We start from the raw sequence: 19,635 nt of genomic DNA, 5'->3' as shown, positions 1-19,635 counted from the left end.
GCTGGGATTGCGACAACGGGAGCCTGCTACCAAGATAAATGCTTACTACTCTTTGCCGAATTGGTAGAGGGTTGTTGTCTCCCACCAGGCCAGTTTCTAATATGGGAGGTGCTGGTGAGGATTTTTGGGCAACTGTGGGGAAATGGGAAAGAGGAACCGGCTACACATGTTGTGCTTAACTCTCTAATTACACTGGGTACAGCAGGGCATCAAATAAAATGGTTCTACGCATCGATCATTGAGGCTTATTTGACTCCGATGTTGAAATTAAGGAGCAGATGGGAAGGAATACTGGATAGGACACTCACAGATACAGAATGGGGTAGTATATTTGAATCCCCCAAGAAAATGTCGCGTAACACTGACTAAAATATTTACAATTCAGTGCACATGACGTACATGACCCCCCACCATCTTCAGGCTGCCTTTGGAGGGGAACCGAGAGGCTGCCCGAGATGTGGTCAGCTAGACCTGGACTTCCTACACATGACTTGTAGTTGAGTGTTGCTACGAACCTTCTGGCTGGCAGTACTGACTAACATCAATGATACATTAGGCCGTACCCTTGATGACTCGGTGGAGGTTTGTCTACTGGGCCTATTTCGCAGAACATCTACGCGTAAGGTGGGGAATCGATTCATTGATCTGTCCTTGGCGATGACCAGGGAGGCAGATTGCGATAACATGGAAATCGCCCCTGGGACCACAGGCTAGCATGTATGTCTATTGTAAGCCAGACCCCAGTACAACCCCCTTGAGAGATGCACTGGGAACCTGAACCTCTGCAGGGCAAAATGTGACACCTTAGAAGAATCTTCTCATGGCTAATGGGGAACTTATTGCTTTCTATTAACAGGTCTAGAGGGACTGTATCTACATAAACATTTCAGGACTGTGACCTGGTTGAAAAACCTGAAATAGAACAGGTGCTTACGCCTAAGGCTCTGGAGCCTTTGTTAAGGGAGAGGAGTGCAGAATAATGAAACCTGGACCATCCTTGTATCCTATCTTGAACACACAGTAGAGTTTCTTAAATCCAGTATTTACTTTTGCACACTCCAAGACACATTTCTAGAGGCAGGGCAAATTTTGATCCAGGTGGAAATTTTAAGATCCATAAAGAAAATTCAATAGAATGTGAAAATGCTTTACACTTACCTCCGCCATAGCATTCGATCCAGTGACGATCACGGTCATAGTTGCTAGTGGTGGCACACCACATGGTAGAATGGTCTTTTGTGGTGCAGCTTTGGTAGGTTACTCCTTTGTAGATGAATGGAAACACACAATCTGGATTGATAGCTGTATCAAAAATATGGAGATCAAAAAGTATGTGAGTCAGAGTGTAAAGGAAGGTACTTTAGGAAGTTGATTCCTTGCAACCTCCCTAATTTCATGACTTAGAGCCAACCTCAGCCTCTTTATGATAACCCACAATACACTTTGTCAGTCAGTATACTGAAGATGTGCCTTAGATATGAGAGAGTGTTGTATTACTTAGTCTTGACATAGTGTAACTGTGAAGTATGGGCCCAAACAATGCCCACATAGTACTTCGGCACCCAGCATTGACACATGATGGGGTATGGTGCAGTAGGTATTTATCAGAGTGATCTGTTGAGAGTTTTATCACAGCATGTTTGAAATAGACTTTGTATTTTTTGTCAAACTGTGTATTTTTTGTAGATGAGGCTTTCACCATTAATGATGTTGCGGTAGCCCTTTGTGCAGTCGTTGGAGGGAGAGCCCCTGGCCAAGATGGAATCCCCGCTGATGTGTTCTTATATGACAAAATCAGATGGGGTAAATATATCTTACTACTGGTTAATGCAATTGCGAGAGGAGCACCTGTACCGGTCTCCTGGAAAGGGGCTGAAATAATCCCTGTGTACAAGAAAGGTGACAAATCTGTGCCGGGGATCTATTGTCCCATTAGTTTGATTGACTCACTAGAAAAAATACTGGGGAGACTAATTCTTAATAAGATCAATGACTGGGTGGACGAGTACAGCATACTATCACCTTTGCAAGCTGGTTTTCGCGCCTATACAAGCACAATTGATCAGGTGTTTCGTTTTGTTTTGTTATACTGGAAGGTGGTGGTCCTGGGTAAAGGCAGCATGTATGCTGCGTTTGTGGATCTAAAATCGGCCTTCGATCTCGTCCCCCGCTCTAGGCTATGGTCGACCCTTCAAGATTTAGGTCTATCCGCTGAACTTTTGACGCTCCTAAAGAGATTGCATGAGGGCAACTATGCAACAATACGCTGAGGCTCACAGGGCCAGGTAACTGATTCTTTTCCTGTTGAGCGTGGGGTGCACCAGGGGTGCGTCATGGCCCCGACATTATTTACTGTATTCATAAATGGGATAGTTGATTGTATGACTAGAGTCAATACAGATGCCACGGTTCTGGCAGGGATTAAAATCCCAATTTTAATGTATGCTGATGACACTTTGATAATTTCGAAGACCCCGAGTGGGCTCCAAAGAGCCCTGAGAGTATTCGAGGAGTTTTGCTCCGCTCAGGGACTCGAAGTCAATGTGTCAAAAACGAAACTAATGATATTTAATCAACATAAAGCTTTTAAAGGTGGCACCTTAATGTATAGCCGTCCCTTGGAACAAGTTAGGGACTTTACATACCTAGGGGTCAATATCCAGAATGATTTAAAGTGGAATCACCAGATATGGCCACTCTGAAACATCGGCAGTTGTCAGGGGCTCTACGCCTTGAGCACAATCGGTCCTTGACAAAATCCATTAAACCAGTGCTCCAGGTTTATGACGCTAAAGTGGTAAGCTCTGCATTGTATGGCGTACAACTTTGGGGGCTAGAGAACTTGTCGAAATTAAGCTTATCTGAAAATAAGTTCCTGAGAGGCATTACCAATCTTTCACAAAGTACTCCGCTTTGCCTGCTCTTCCATGATCTTTGGAGGAAACCTCTTCAGGATATTGCAAAGCTACGCTCTGTGCTATACTGGCGAAGACTGTGGACAACACCGGAACGGAAAGATTATGCTGAAGGTTTTATGGATATTATAAAAGCTGCACCTTCCATAAAATTAGCTGGTTGTGTGGTGTAAAAAACTTTTTGTTAAAATTGGACTGCCAACATTATGGGACGAACCTACTGTAGCTTGCTTTCCAACCAAGAAGTTCTGAAAAGAGAAATATTGGGAGATGGTCTCATTAAGTGTCTTTAGTACCAGTGAAGCATCTTCCCTAACAGGTACATTTTTGGAATTCAAACCCATCTCGACCTATGAACCATATTGGGACACTATCATTAACCCCTTAGACAGGAAGCTCTATTTTCAGTTGAGAGTGGTTTCGTTGCCACTAATGTCTTTTACTTCGAGATGGTCTAAACCTGGTGAGAGCAAGCGTCCTTGCTGCTCGGCCCCCAACGAATCTATTGCACACATGTTATTTGCCTGTCCAGCCTATAAGAATCCTCGCAGAGTTTGGCTAAAACCCATATGTAAGCTTTTAGGGATAAGATGTAGTTTGGTAGCTGAAAGAATACTACGTACGAACATTTCATCCCCCATATTCGTAGCAGTTGCTAAACACTTAGGATGGATGTGGACAATTAGGACAAAGTCCATTGTTATTTAAAATTGTGCATTGCTATACTGTGGTAAACTATGTTAATATATTTTTGTCATCATGAGTTTTTAAAAATATTTTCTGTTAACCAGCGTTTTAGCCAATTTGTCTAATTACATTTGAATACAGAGTTTAGTCTAGGGAAGTATGATCCATGGGGATACAAAGAGTAACCATTGTCCATTTAGGCTTTTATACATAGTTGAATGACAATTTTATTGTATATATTATTATTTTTAAATGCTTTTATGATGATGTGTCGAATAAAGTTGGTTTGACTTGACTTGAAATAGATTTCAGTAAACATTTAGGCCATGATTAGAAGCTTGGAATTGAAGAATGATCCCTGTGTGAATGGTGTGCACCCATAAAATCGTAATCAGAATATCAATGTAACAGTATATCAAGGATAATTATCAAAACTGAATTATCAATAAGTAAGTAAGTATAGATTTTGTATACCTAACTTCACATATATGTACCTTGGTGCTGTATATTTTCAAGGTACTTAAAGGTGGCATTAGGAATAGTAAATTAAAATTTTCCCTTATGTACTTAACTTTTGATATTGTGTTGCTCGATATTTTGTGCATGATATTCTTGTAGTTCGATATTCTCAAACTTGATATTCAGTAGTGGAACTTGTGCAAACCGGAGGTTGCATAGAGATCAAAATACTGTTGTGTAGTTCCTAAGAATACCGAGGATCTGCACGTTTGTGGATGACCTAACTGAGGATTTGGTGTCAAGACTGATTCCAGACACCCCCACAGGATATGTCAGCTATTAGACCAGCTAGCTTTACAGTGCCACTATCAGCCCCACGATTTCTACAAAGGAGTGAACAATATTCAGGCAACCACTGAACATGACAACCCTGTCTCCTCGGGGATCATGGAAACAGTTCAGTACTTTTTGTTCAGTCACCCGTGCTAACTTAGTCTCAGACAAATAAACAGAGTACTCGATGAGGACATTTTCAATAAGTATTTATTGAATCAGCGGTGCTCTCATGTATGCTTGCTGTGCTGCACCAATCATAAGATAGAGACCAATGTACAATGCCGAAAGCACCAACAGAGAAAATAGTAAATACATTTCTATCATGGTGTTGCAAGATGAATATATGCAGGTAGATATAAAACGATATCAGCGTAATCCTACTATTCATACCCTATCTGAGTGTGTACCTAGATGTACCTAGCATGTATGTTGGTGTAGGAGTCAAGAATCCCCTAGGGGAGAGCCAACACCATTACCTGGTGGGAGTGAATGAAGGACCACATCTCAGCCTTGAGATGGACACCCCACTAGGGATGTCGGACTGCTGCATGTTGAGAACTCAGCATGCAGGACCCCATGTAAGCGTGGAAGATTTCTCCTCTGTAAGCTAACGGGACCATGGGTGTTTTATTCTAGGAGTGGATTCCCCTATAATCGATATGTTTGTAAAACAAGTGTTATGTTTTTAAAAAGAAATGTGATTATGCAAAGCAGGCCTGTTGACCATTGTACATAGTAATTATAGAGTACATGAAACTTTTTGTGTCCGTCATGTGTGAAAGATTAAGATATGGTACTGAGAATCCTCATGCATGATAAATGAGATTAGCTTCAGGGAAACCAAGCAAAATTTATTCCAGCACATGACTAGGAAAAAGGTCAGCGCTAAAAACCGTTACGTTTGGGCAAGGTAGGACGAATGCAGGTGAAATGTAACCATACATGTCAGGCCTAACTCATGAAATATAACAATACCTTTTCTGACCTACTTGGAAGGCATGGCTTTAGAGTGCTACAGAACATTGGTATACCCTATGAAGATATTAAGAAAAGTTTTGCATTTGAACTTGTTGTACAATTTAAGTTAAGATAAAGTGGTTGTTTATTGTTTGTCTTCTACTAAAGGCTACAATTGTTTTATTATGAAAATAGCAGAGATCACTCATAACTCTTCTGAAATACCCAGTTTTGCTGAGGTCTCTGTAATAGATAATACCAAAAGCCACTAAAAAATCTGTGATTGCTAATAACCAAACTCACTCAATGCTCTGTAAAACATTGACTGACGCAACCAAAGCTGTTTGTAAAACTGATACACACTCAGTGTAGTGACCCGTATAATTCACTGGTTCACTTAGAATTATGCATCTGATAATACCCAAAGCCAATGAAAGATATTTATATCAGTAATACACAATGAGAGCTCGGCCCCACGTAATGCACACGGTAACTCAGAGTCCCAGTCCATCAGTCCATCATTATTTTGCACACTATGCCATCTCACTTTGTACCCAGCTATATGTAAATCAGACTTGACCCTGCTCCACTGGTCCAACCATTTGTGGGTTGCTTCTGTTCTGGTTCAGGGAGGACCTGGCTTGGCACTTTGGGCTGGACTAATCCCACTGGAGCATGGTCAAGAATGATTTGCGTATAGGTGGGTCTTAACTGAGGTGGCATGGTGTGGAATATAAGGATGGATTGGGAGGCAGCCCTGAGTAATTACCAGAGGCTGAGATCAATTCAAGCATTCCATCCATCACTTTTTTTATACTTTTATATGATGCCCTTGGTGGGATGATTATACCCAACATGGGTCCCATGCACCGTGTGTCACTGGGACCAATCTATATCCAGCTGATGAGCCCATAAGAAAGGCATAGCTGGTCTTATGTTGCTTGTGTTCCGGTTTAGAGAGGACCTGGTTTGACAGTTTGTGCTGGAATGATTCCATTGGAGCAGGGTCAAGATTGATTTACATAAAGCTGGGTCTACACTGAAGTGGCATGGTGTGCAAAATAAGGATAGATTGGACTGTGGCCCTGTGTAATTACCAGTGACTGAGATTAATTCAAGCATTCCATCTATCACTTTATATACTTTTATATAATGCCCTAGGTGGGACAGGTATGATCAGACGTGGGTCCAGAGCACACTGTCACTGGAACCAATGTATATCCATCTGATGAGCCCATAAGGAAGGCAAAGCTGGTCTTGGGTTGCTTGTGTTCTGGATTGGGGAGGACCTGGTTTGAGAGTTTGGGCTGGACTGATCCCATTGGAGCAGGGTCAAGATTGATTTGCATAAAGCTGGGTCTTCGCTGAGGTGGCATGGTCTGAAAAATAAGGCTAGATTGGGCTGTGGCCATGTGTAATTAGCAGTGACTGAGATTAATTCAAGCCTTACATCCATCACTTTGCATGCTTTTATATGTTTCCCTAAGTGGGACAGGTATGCTCAGGTCCCGAGCACACTGTGTCTCTGGAGACAAGCTATTCTCGCATGATGAGCTCATTGTGTTCCGGTTAAGGGAGGGCCTGGCTTAGCAGTTCAGATAGACTGTTTCCATTGGAGTAGGGTCAAGACTGATATTAATATTCCTAGGTCTAAATAAAAGTGGCATGGTGTGCAAAATGACAATGGATAGGGATGTGGCCCAAGTAATTACCAGTGGCTGAGATTAATTCAAGCATTCCTTCATCACTTTTTGTATACTTTTTTACATGGCCCTCTCTAGGGCTGTGTGACAGGTGCCACTGCACCTGGTGCCGAGCTCAAGAGCATTGTGTGTATCTTGTGGAATTAAAAGCACCTGCCAGAGTTCCAGAAAATATCAAGAAACAGTACAACTGTTAAGATAATTTTTTGTGATTAAGGTGCTTGCCGGATAGAGATAGGAGTTTTGTCTAAAGTTGTTTTAACTCATAATAAAGTTGCACAGAGGGTTAATATGCCTACTTCTAATAAGGTGTAGCATGCAGATTACCCAATGTATTTTATGTAGATAGCTCAGTGGATTACTGAACTCGTCACAGAGATCCTTTTGTTAGTAAAGCCAACTCAGACCCCTGTATTACCTACCAAATCCTGAGTTTGTCCTTTTCCACACCAAGCACACATAAACTATACTGCCTACCAGTATGGACAATATAAGATTTCCACATTGTGTAGTCCTTAAATCACTGACATACTATCGATTAAAAAAATCTTGACTTTCTAAAAAATCGGAAATTAAATTTTGTGATCAGAAACATCCCTTCCGTATACTTTATTTAAAAATACCCAAATATCATTAAACAAATTATTGTTTTTAAAACTATTATTGTTAATAATATCAATACCGTAAATATCATTCCCCCAAAAAATTGTTACTTTCAAATAGGCCTGGGATTAGTTTGCGGAGTTTCGTTACGTGAAACTCTGCGAAGTTACAAAAAACGCCACGAAGTTCTGTGAGTGGCAGAGTGCAGTGCGAACTGCAGTTTGTGCTGATATTCCTGCTGCTCGGGTATAAATTCTACCTGAGCGGCAGCTCGCAAACTTATTGTTCGCAATCGCAAACAGTAAGTTTGCGATCACGAGCGGGGAAAAAACTCCACTGCACATCACGAAGCGGACTTTTCTGCACTCCACGAGCTCCGTGGAGTGCGGAGGGCAGAAAATTTCGCAAACTCCTTAAACGGAGCGAAGTTCACCGCCCAGGCCTTCTTTTAAATAAGCACATAGCAGGTGGGAAATAAACAACATACGATATCATCAATCTCTAAAAAAATACGTATGTTTTATAACAAACACTAACAAAATTAATATTTAACATTAAATCATAATAAACTAAATAAACATATATACATAATTTAACATTATTACAAAAAGAAATGTAAACAAAGCACAAATAATGAAAGAAAGACTAATGAAAGTAAACCTCTATACCTTTTTTGGTGTAATATTATACAGCACAGACGCATTGTAGATAACAATTCTCTTCTCTAATATAAATAATAATATTAAATTGATTATTGACTAAGGTCGGTAATTTCAATCCAGAATTCATTCTGTTTTATATACAGAAAATCTGTATGGTTACTATCTAGATATTCACTATGGCACTTTACCCATTCTAATATGGCGACTGCAGTTGGAAGACCATTTGCCCTCCAACAGCAAATATCGTGAGATTAAGACAGAGAGTGTTGTAATCCTTTTAAACCAACTCAGGAGTTCAGATTAACCTTTCCATTCCTGGAGACATTGGCATTTTGGGAAAATCACACTGGCAGGATACGATCCGATACAGGTAAGGCCAATCCATCTCACAACTGGGCCCAATACTAATAAATCCTTACGAGTATCCTAACCGTATCCGGCAATGTAATTAAATAATTTAGACACCATAACTGTTCTTTTACAGAATTTTTAACCTAATGGATACAATATAGAAGGTCCAGCATTGAGAGAGGTCTGCCTATACAAACCTTTCTACGGTCAGCCAAACCCCTATGTAAAACTAGGTTCTAACAGGTATATGAATGAATGAATGAATAGGAAATGTATATAGCGCATAGTTACCCTCGGGCATCCCAGTGCTTATATCTCACGGTATACACCTTAGACAGTAATTCCATGTCATGGTTGGTCGGCACTCTATGTACTATCCATTCCTGTTCGTCCTTATCGGCTCTGACACTTTTCTAACAGCTGGGACTTTGGTCACGCCTATCAATCTCTTGCATGGAAAATCAAACCCTGCATGTACTACATAATCTCTCCTCACTTACTGTTACTTGGGCACCAATATGAGCAAAGAGCAAAATCATTTTAAATATGACTAAAATATTAGAAGTCTTCCTCAACTGAAATTATTTTGTTATGACCTTCTGCTAGTTAATTCCCTTGTTCTTTATTCACAGACATCCCTTGATTTTTTAAATGAATCTTTAGAAAACCTGGTCCTGAGGAAGATGGCTTTCCATTGAAACGCCCGTAGACCGCGAACTGTTTTCAGAAAAGTGATCCTGGAGAATTTCATCTCCTGCAATCGTTGTTTTTTAGAACAATTGTATAAGTCTGCCTGCAAACACCCTGAGACCCACCACAGGGTCCTAAACCCCTTTTTTATAGAATGTTGTTTAAGTTGTGTCGTATGAATGAGAGTATGTGACAGTATGACAGTGGTAATGAATGAATGATGACAGCATTCCTATACTGTTTGTATTTATGTGGGATGTCCTATGTTATATATATACTTGTTGTAAATAATCACAAAAGAAATATTGTGAAAATTGAAAATATCACATGTGCTACAACTATATGCAACTGTGTTGAAATTTTAGAGATATGCTGGCCTGTAATCTCGGCCTAGAGGGGTGGGTGGAGCCGGTGATTCCCAGGACAGCCATCAGCAAGATCGCAGGCAGTGCAGAGGGGACCGAGAACGTGACGGCAGCAGCGCCTGGACGGCAGCCTCCCTGTGCTGCCCAGGTCTTGAAAGGGCAGCGATCAGCATTGGAGGGGCTCGGGACCGGTGTGTCCTGCAATGAAGGAGGTGAGGCCCGTACATGGCGTGGAAGGGCGGCTGCCAGCCCATTGATTGAATCGGAACAGCAGGGGCGCTCTACGAAGAGCGTGATCTGTGAGTGCAGCTGCGTGGAATTTGGTGCCTCCACGCTGGGACTGTGGTGGACCGACTGGCCCTCCGCTTGCTGCGGACCCAGGTGGATGGGAAAAGTGTGGGGTCTTCCTGGGCTGGCTTGAGGGGGAGCATCCAGAGCAGGCGGCCCACAAAGGAGTGATATCACTACATGCTGTGGCCCCCTGCCTTGGGGCACATACTACCTCACACAAGGGAGACCACCAAACAGGTCAGCTGATACTGAGGCATGAAGACTGGTAGGCCTTGGCCTCATGATCGCTGCGTGGACCCTGGAGTTGCTGGATCCTACAGTCTTGGAGATGAGAGCAGTGCTGGCCCCCAGGTGGTGAGTTATCCCCCGGGAGTGCTGGGAGTGGGCACAAGAGAGACATTGACTCCTGAGGCCTGAGTGGGATATCCGGGGAAGGACAGAGGGGCTGTGCAGTGAGCCTGGGGCCTGAAGTGTGGATGTGTCCAAGGTACATTTGCTGGGCCTGAGGTGGGGAGAGGTCCCACAATGAGGCGGAGGCGAAGGCGAGGAGGTGCCTCAAATGGCAGACGTATGACTGTACTGTGGGCTTGCTATCGCTGTAACCTAGGTAGCAGGGAATAGGAGTGGAGACAATTGGGGGCCTAGAGGACAGCCTGAACCTATTCACCCTCGCTACACAGGGGGCAGGGACACCTTCCTTTGACATTTCAAAGGGCTGTGAGAAAAATCCCACCTCCCTAGACCGTAGAAGCCCTGATGAAAGTAAGCGTGGGCTGGGGGGCTAGGAGAGCAGTCCCCTTGGAGTCAGTTGGGGTTTCCCGAGGAGCTCTGCCTGCTGGACAAGGGAAAGCGGCAACCCACCGTGGCTGCAGCAATGGGTAAACCACAAGGAAAACACTCTAGGAATGAGGAGGAACAGCAGGAGCAGGCATGGGGTAACCCTGAATCCCAGCCAAAACTGGACCCCATCAAGCCACAACTGTCTAAGTTCCTAGAAGCCATCTCCAACAGGAAGGCCACACTCCACCAGGACAATATTACGGTGTCGGTGGGCCTAATGTCCTCCGTGCAGAACACCAAAAGCCTAATGAATGGATGAAAGTGGTGGAGACGGGGCTGGAGCAGCTATCACCTGCACACAAGGTCCTCTCTCAGCAGGTAACAGAACTCACTGACAGGGACCGGACCCTTGAACGGTGGACGGAGGATGGAGAGGGATGCAGTCACCAAAATAACATACAGATCATTGGCCTGCCGGAAGGAATTGAGAATGGCAATATGGTGGCGTATCTGCAGCCGTGGTTCAAGGAAGTGGTGGCCCCAGGAACGCAGATGCCATTTTTAACTCTGGAAAAGGCGCATTGGGTGCCAGACCACCCACCAGCGCTGGGCCGCCCTCTGAGACCAGTGGTAGCCAGATTGCTGCACTGCATGGACAGAGACATTCTTCTACAGAAAGCTCATACGGATGGTCCATTTGTGGAAAACAAGGCCAAGGTCTCGATGTTCCCTGATTACAACTTGGAAGTTCAGCGGTGGTGCGCCTTGTACAAGGAGGTCAAGAAGGCACTCAGAGAGGAGGGCATCCAGTACTCCCTAATGTTTGCTGCCAAGCTCTGCATTGTCGTAGACGACAAGACCCAGTTTTGCTGGGACTCAAAAGAGGCTTGGGACTGGATAGAGGCTTACCAAACCGAGAAGCCTGGGCCGGTGCTGAAATCTCGACGAGCGGCACGTGGTCGCGGACCCAAGAAACGATCACAGTAAAGGTCTGATCGACTAGGGGCAAAGAAGCCAAACTCCTCACAGACAGAGTGGGAGAGGGCTGCAGGCGGTTGCTGAGATTGCGAGGAAAAGTGGTTTTCCATTGGAGGCGGAATCAAGATCTATGAAGGGAACTAAGGGCTCGGAATCAAACACTTCTGACAATAATAGTTTGGAGCTCCCAGTGGTTGCCCCGAAGATGAAATTATTTGACAAGGGACGACTTGTCCGGGCTGGGCATACCTTTGGGCTGGTGCGTAGGGCAATGCTATGCGTCACACTGTTCTTTACAATCCCGCTGTACGCATATAGTATGCTATCCTGTGAGTCCACGAACCCCTGAAGGCTCTTACTATGACTCGTTTGGGCCTTCGACTTTTTACACAACAATACATTTTGAGTTGGGCAGATGGCCGTTGCCAGGATGCTCTGGGACCGGGGAGTTGTTGTAAGTTGGGACATTTTGTATGTCTTCTTCTATTCCTCATGCATGCGGGGATGCCTCATTTCTGATTTTTAATGGCCTAGAGGGGATGGGAACTAAGGGGGGGAAGAATCATGGAGCAATGTCAGATGGCAATCACACATCAGGATCTGAAGTTAATTACATGGAACATTAGGGGGATGGGCTCCATGTCCAAGCACCATAAAATACATAGCTACCTGAAATACAGGGGTGTACATATAGTGCTCCTGCAGGAGGCTCATCTCACCCAAGGCGAGGTTGGAACGTAGAAGGTGATGGAGAGGCAAGATCTTTGCCACCATGTTTTTGGCATATGCCCATGGGGCGTTGATATGGATCCATCCAGGGGTTCCCTTCGAGGCAACATGCACACTAATTGACAAAGAGGGGAGATATGTGCTTCTAGTGGGGTGTCACACTGGGCTGCTGCTACGCCCCCAACCAGTAACAAATGGCCGATTTGTCCTCTCTCTCCGCCCATATAGCTGCCATAAAAGTGGAGCAGGTGGTGTTGGGGAGAGATTTTAATTATGTAGCCGATGTGCAGCTGGACCGTTCTCACCCCCCCCTTTGGATTACATGCATATAGAGTGGCATCTGAGCTGCGGGAGTGGATTACACACTGGGACTTACGAGATATATGACGGCTTCAAAATAATAGAGATAGGGAATATTCCTTCTACTCCCACATCCATCAACTCCACATGAGACTGGATGCATTTTGGTGCTCCCCAACAATTGGTAGCTATGTTAAATACACTGAACATCTCGGTCGGACATCCTCGGACCATAGCCCCCTGGTAGTATCATACCCACCCCAGAGGCAAGGCTCCCAATAACCACGTGGAGGCTCAACCCCGTGGCACTGGAGGATGCACCATTTGCGGAATCTCTATGTTCTATATTAGATACATACTTTAAACGCAGACACCGCATCTACAACACTGGTGGAATGGGAAGCATTCAAGGTGGAGGTGAGGGGGCACTGCATGGGGCAGACTACTGGCCTACAGAGGAAGCTATACAGGGAGCTTTTAGATTTGGAGGGAGACATGTGCATGCTGGATAATGTGCAGGGCTCGGGGGCACTGGCAAATGCACAGTTACTGACCAAACGGAAACAATATGAGGAGGCACTAGAGAGGCTCAGATCTCATGATTGTAGAGTGTACATGAACAGAGTGCAGAGTGAGGAAGGGAAGGCTGGACATCTATTGGCGTGGCTCGTTAGGCCTGAGGCCCGGGGATCCCCAATAACTCATATCAGGACTGTGGTTGGCACAACTGAATATGACTCAGGAAGATTAATAGTCTCTTTAAGAGATATTACGAACAATTATACACCGATCCAGAGGATGTTCCAGTGGCAGAGCTCAGTGCCTTTCTGGTGCCCCTAGACCTTCTCACTGTTGATGACGAGGCTGCAGAGGATTTGGGTGGGCCCATTACTTCACAAGAAGTCAGGGGTGCAATAGCTCTGATGGCAGGGGGCAACACACCGGGCCCTGATGGCTTCCCAGCCGAGTTATACGTGAAGTATGGAACTGAATTGGTCCCTTACCTGGTTAATATGTATAATGAGGCTCTCCGATTGGGACACCTACCTGCCTCCACACAGTCAGCATTGGTGATCCCACTTCCTAAGACTACAGGCCATGATGCTGGGGTGAAAGATTTTAGGCCCCTGTCTCTTAATACTGATTTCAAATTATTGAGGAAGACCTTGGCAATTAGATTATTCCCACATATGAACTGCCTGGTTCATCCCGACCAGAATGGATTCACCCCTTCCCATAACACTTTATACAACCTACGCAGATTATACTCAGTGTCTACCACTCAGAGATTGCAACCTATTCATGTGCTGCCCTTCTCTCAGTCGACCTGGAGAAGCCATTTGACACGGTGCAATGGGATTACTTGCTAGAGGTCAAGCGGAAAATGGGGCTAGAGGTGGGCTGGCTGAAATAGGTACAACTGTTGTATACTCTCCCTGTAGCGAGAGTTAAGACTGGTAGAACTATAGCTCCGCAATATAGGATATGTCGTGGCTCCCGCCAGGGATGTCCCTTATCCCCGGTCCTGTTTGCATTGGCGGTGGAGCCTCAGGCTGAGCTCTCTCGCTGAGGTGGGGAGGGCATGGGATTGACGCTGAGTGGCAGAACATATGTGATTTCTTTGTATGCGGATGATTTGTTGATCTATCTGGGAGACGTTGTGAGGGGAGGGAGAACCGCCTTTGGGGTGTTGGGAGATTTCAGGTCTTTCTCGGACCTCAGGGTTTACCGACATAAAACACCTTTGTTCCCAGCGGCTGGGCCCTCCTCTAGACCACAGGAGCTCCCTGAGGAACACAATTGGACCCCTGATACCTTAAATATCTAGGTATATGGATATTTCACTCATTAGAGGAAATGAGGGGTGGCAATCTGGCCCTCCAGTCACTTTACTCTAGTGTTGCCTTCTGGGGTACATTAAGGCTTCCACTGATGACCAGAGTCTCGCTAACCGAAATGGTCATGCTGCCTCGCCTTTTGTATTCCTTTGCTAATTTACTGGTGCTGATGCCTGTGGGGTGGTTTTGGCCGCTCAATGTTTTGGTAGGACACCTGATATGGGTAGATGGTAGGAGCAGAGTATCATTACTGACAACGCAGAGCCTAATGAGGGAAGGAGGTCTGGGAGTGCTGGACTTCGAATTGTACCAACTGGCTGCACAGCTGCAAAAGGTGGCTCAATGGCTGGAGGGGGTGAACCAAGAAGGGATGTATCTGATTGAGCCACGGCAGCACCCGCGCCTTCTGCTGGCAAAGCTACTAGTCCAGGCCACAAGGGTTCCGTACACCACGACGTTAAAGTCCACGGCTTTACAGTGTTGGAGGCAATGTATGGCAAGACTTCCAGATTCTCTGAGATACTCTCCGTCACGCTACTGATGAGGCTGCCCTACGGAGAGCCTCAGGCGTATCTCAGGGTAGAGCAGATGGCGCATTGGACAGAGGCTGGGATTGCGACAACGGGAGCCTGCTACCAAGATAAATGCTTACTTCCCTTTGCCGAATTGGTAGAGGGTTGTTGTCTCCCACCAGGCCAGTTTCTAATATAGGAGGTGCTGGTGAGGATATTTGGGCAACTGTGGGGAAATGGGAAAGAGGAAGCAGCTACACATGTGGTGCTTAACTCTCTAATTACACTGGGTACAGCAGGGCATCAAATACAATGGTTCTACGCATCAATCATTTAGGCTTATTTGACTCCGATGTTGAAATTAAGGAGCAGATGGGGAGGAATACTGGATAGGGCACTCACAGATACAGAATGCGGTAGTATATTTGAATCCCCCAAGAAAATGTTGTGTAACACTGAGTAAAATATTTACAATTCAGTGCACATGGCGTACATGACCCCCCCACCCATCTTCAGGCTGCCTTTGGAGGGGAACCGAGAGGCTGCCCGAGATGTGGTCAGCTGGACGTGGACTTCCTACACATGACTTGGAGTTGTGTGTTGCTACGAACCTTCTGGCTGGCAGTACTGACTAACATCAATGATGCATTAGGCCGTGCCCTTGATGACTCGGTGGAGGTTTGTCTACTGGGCGTATTTCGCAGACCTCCTACGCGTAAGGTGGGGAATCGATTCATTGATCTGTCCTTGGCGATGGCCAGGGAGGCAGATTGTGATAACATGGAAATCGGCCCTGGGACCACAGGTTAGCATGTATGTCTATTGTAAGCCATACCCCAGTACAACCCCCTTGACAGATGCACTGGGCACCTGAACCTCTGCAGGGCAAAATCTGACACCTTAGAAGAATTTTCTTCATGGCTAATGGGGCACTTCTATTAACAGGTCTAGAGGGACTGAATCTACAAAAAAATTTCAGGACTGTGACCTGGTTGAAAAACCTTAAATAGAACAGGTGCTTACGCCTAAGGCTCTGGAGCCTTTATTAAGGGAGAGACGTGCCGAATAATGAAACCTGGACCATCCTTGTATCCTATCTTGAACACACAGTAGAGTTTCTTCAATCCAGTATTTACTTTTGCACACTCCAAGACACATTTCTAGAGGCAGGGCAAATATCGATCCAGGTGGAAATTTTAAGTTCCATAAAGAAAATTCAATAGAATGTGAAAATGCTTTACACTTACCTCTGCCATAGCATTCGATCCAGCGATGATCACGGTCATAGTTGCTAGTGGTGGCACACCACATGGTAGAATGATCTTTTGTGGTGCAGCTTTGGTAGGTTACTCCTTTGTAGATAAATGGAAACACACAATCTGCATTGATAGCTGTATCAAAAATATGGAGATCAAAAAGTATGTGAGTCAGAGTGTAAAGGAAGATACCTTGCAAACTCCCTAATTTCATGATTTCGAGCCAACCTCAGCCTCCTTATGATAACCCACAATACACATTGTCAGTCAGTATACTGAAGATGTTCCTTCGAAATCAGAGAGCGTTGTATTACTTAGTCTTGACATAGTGTAACTTTGAAGTATGGGCCCAAACAATGGCCCCATAGTACTTCGGCACCCAGCATTGACACATGATGGGGTATGGTGCAGTAGGTATTTATCAGAGTGATCAGTTGAGCGATTTATCACAGCATGTTTGAAATAGATTTCAGTAAACATTTAGGCCATGATTAAAAGCTTGGAATTGAAGAATGATCCCTGTGTGAATGGTGTGCACCCATAAAACCGTAATCAGAATATCAATGTAACAGTATATCAAGGATAATTATCAAAACTGAATTATCAATAAGTAAGTAAGTATAGATTTTGTATACCTAACTTCACATATATGTACCTTGGTGCTGTATATCTTCCAGAGGGTTCCAGCTACCATGCTGTAAGGAACGGAAGACCGGACGCCGTCTTTAAGAGACTCCATTGAGCTCCTCGCATATCAGCAGCCATTGCTTGCTGCCTCGAATCCTGCGTCGCTCCCGTAAACGCCGTGCCTGGCTGGGCACACAGAACGTGATCGTATCCTCCCAGACCACGATCAACATACCCTAATCCAAGGTGATCCAATACCTCACTACGTGCCATGTTTCCTGGGCTTGTCACACCACAAGCCCTCTCATAAGGCGTCTAAATCAAATCAGGCAATTGTTTATTGTTTAGTCCTGATGATGATCCCATTGCATTAGGAGCTAGGGATCGAAACGTCGACTTTTCAAACAGTACCGCAATCTATCCACTGCGTAAATTAAATTGTGGTAACTGCTGGTTAGAGCTTACTTAAGATTGTACTTTATTGTATGCTACCACTTGCTCCAAAGTTTTTGCCTGGTACTTTGTTTTCTTCTCATTTTTCATTTTTTCTTCTTGTAAGCTCGGTACAGGATTGTGCCCGTGTTTCACCCTCCTTGTTGCTTTCACTTTAATTCCTTTTGCATCTGCTCTAAATAAATGTTCCTCTGTCCGGCTGGACATTGGAAGACTATCCACAGTTCTTATTGAAGTCTATGTTGAAATGTTTTCATTATCTATCTTTAAGCTAAGGACCTTTGTTCTTTAAAATAAGTAATTACCCGGGGTCCAAAGCTACCTGATCGGGTCCCCTTGTTAATTATACTGTGTATATCTTCAAGGTACTTAAAGGTGGCGTTAGGAATAGTAAATCAAAATTTTCCCTTATGTACTTAACTTTTGATATTGTGTCCATGATATTCTTGTAGTTCGATATTCTCAGACTTGATATTCAGTAGTGGAACTTGTGCAAACCGGAGTTTGCATAGCGATCAAAATACTGTTGTGTAGTTCCTAAGAATACCTAGGATCTGCACGTTTGTGGATGACCTAACTGAGGGATTGTTGTCAAGACTGATTCCAGACACCCCCACAGGATATGTCAGCCAATAGACCAGCTAGCTTTACAGTGCCAATATCAGCCCCTCGATTTCTACAAAGGAGTGAACAATATTCAGGCAGCCACTGAACATGAAAACCCTGTCCACTCGTGGATCATGGAAATAGTACAGTACTTTTTGTTCAGTCACCCTTGCTCACTTAGTCTCAGAGAAATAAACAGAGTACTCGATGAGGACATTTTCAATAAGTATTTATTGAATCAGCGGTGCTCTCATGTATGCTTGCTGTGCTGCACCAATCATAAGATGGAGACCAATGTACAATGCCGCAAGCACCAACAGAGTAAATAGTAAATACATTTCTATCATGGTGTTACAAGATGAATATATGCAGGTAGATAAAAAACGATATCAGCGTAATCCTACTATGCGTACCCTATCTGAGTGTGTACCTAGATGTACCTAGCATGTATGTTGGTGTAGGAGCCAAGAATCCCCTAGGGGAGAGCCACGCCCATTACCTGGTGGGAGTGAGTGAAGGACCACTTCTCAGCCTCGAGATGGACACCCCACTAGGTATGTCGGACTGCTGCATGTTGAGAATTCAGCATGCAGGACCCCATGTAAGCGTGGAAGATTTCTCCTCTGTAATATAACGGGCCATGGGTGTTTTATTCTAAGAGTGTATTCCCCTATATTCGATATATTTGTAAAACAAGTGTTATGTTTATAAAAGAAATGTGATTATGCACAGCAGGCCTGTTGACCATTGTACAGAGTAATTATAGAGTACATGAAACTTTTTGTGTCATGTGTGGAAGATTAAGATATGGTACTGAGAATCCTCATGCATGATAAATGAGATTAGCTTCAGGGAAACCGAGCAAAATTTATTCCAGCACATGACTAGGTAAAAGGTCAGCGCTAAAAAACGTTACGTTTGGGCAAGGTAGGACAAATGCAGGTGAAATGTAACCATACATGTCAGGCCTAACTCATGAAATATAACAATACCTTTTCTGACCTACTTGGAAGTCATGGTTTTAGAGTGCTACAGAACATTGGTATACCCTATGAAGATATTAAGAAAAGTTTTGCATTTGAACTTGTACAATTTAAGTTAAGATAAAGTGGTGGTTTATTGTTTGTCTTCCACTAAACGCTACAATTGTTTTATTATGAAAATAGCAGAGATCACATATAACTCTTCTGAAATACCCAGTTTTGCTGAGGTCTCTGTAACAGATAATACCAAAAGCCACTAAAAAATCTGTGATTGCTAATAACCAAACTCACTCAATGCTCTGTAAAACGTTGACTGACACACCCAAAGCTGTTTGTAAAACTGATACACACTCAGTGTAGTGACCCGCATAATTCACTGGTTCACTTAGAATTATGCATCTGATAATACCCAAAGCCAATGAAAGATATTTATATCAGTAATACACAATGAGAGCTCGGCCCCACGTAATGCACACGGTAACTCAGAGTCCCAGTCCATCAGTCCATCATTATTTTGCACACTATGCCATCTCACTTTGTACCCAGCTATATGT

The 19,635-nt window shown here is 44.2% G+C and overlaps 1 protein-coding gene across 1 annotated transcript in view; it reads right to left on the bottom strand.

The window, feature by feature from the left end:
- LOC146822086 (fucolectin-like) overlaps positions 1 to 19,635 on the bottom strand; it is a 187,101-nt gene that overhangs the window by 43,339 nt on the left and 124,127 nt on the right. Inside the window, exons 3-4 of the mRNA XM_085613183.1 lie at positions 16,404 to 16,547; positions 1,159 to 1,302 (exon numbers count right to left, since the gene is read on the bottom strand). Of these exons, the coding sequence (XP_085469309.1) occupies positions 1,159 to 1,302; positions 16,404 to 16,547 (288 nt within the window). The remainder of the gene's footprint in view (positions 1 to 1,158; positions 1,303 to 16,403; positions 16,548 to 19,635) is intronic.

This window comes from Triturus cristatus, chromosome 6 (genome assembly GCF_964204655.1).
Source record: "Triturus cristatus chromosome 6, aTriCri1.1, whole genome shotgun sequence".
Taxonomy (NCBI): Eukaryota; Metazoa; Chordata; class Amphibia; order Caudata; family Salamandridae; genus Triturus; species Triturus cristatus.
Note: the sequence above shows the minus strand (reverse complement) of the source record. Positions and strands in the feature narration are given on the sequence as shown.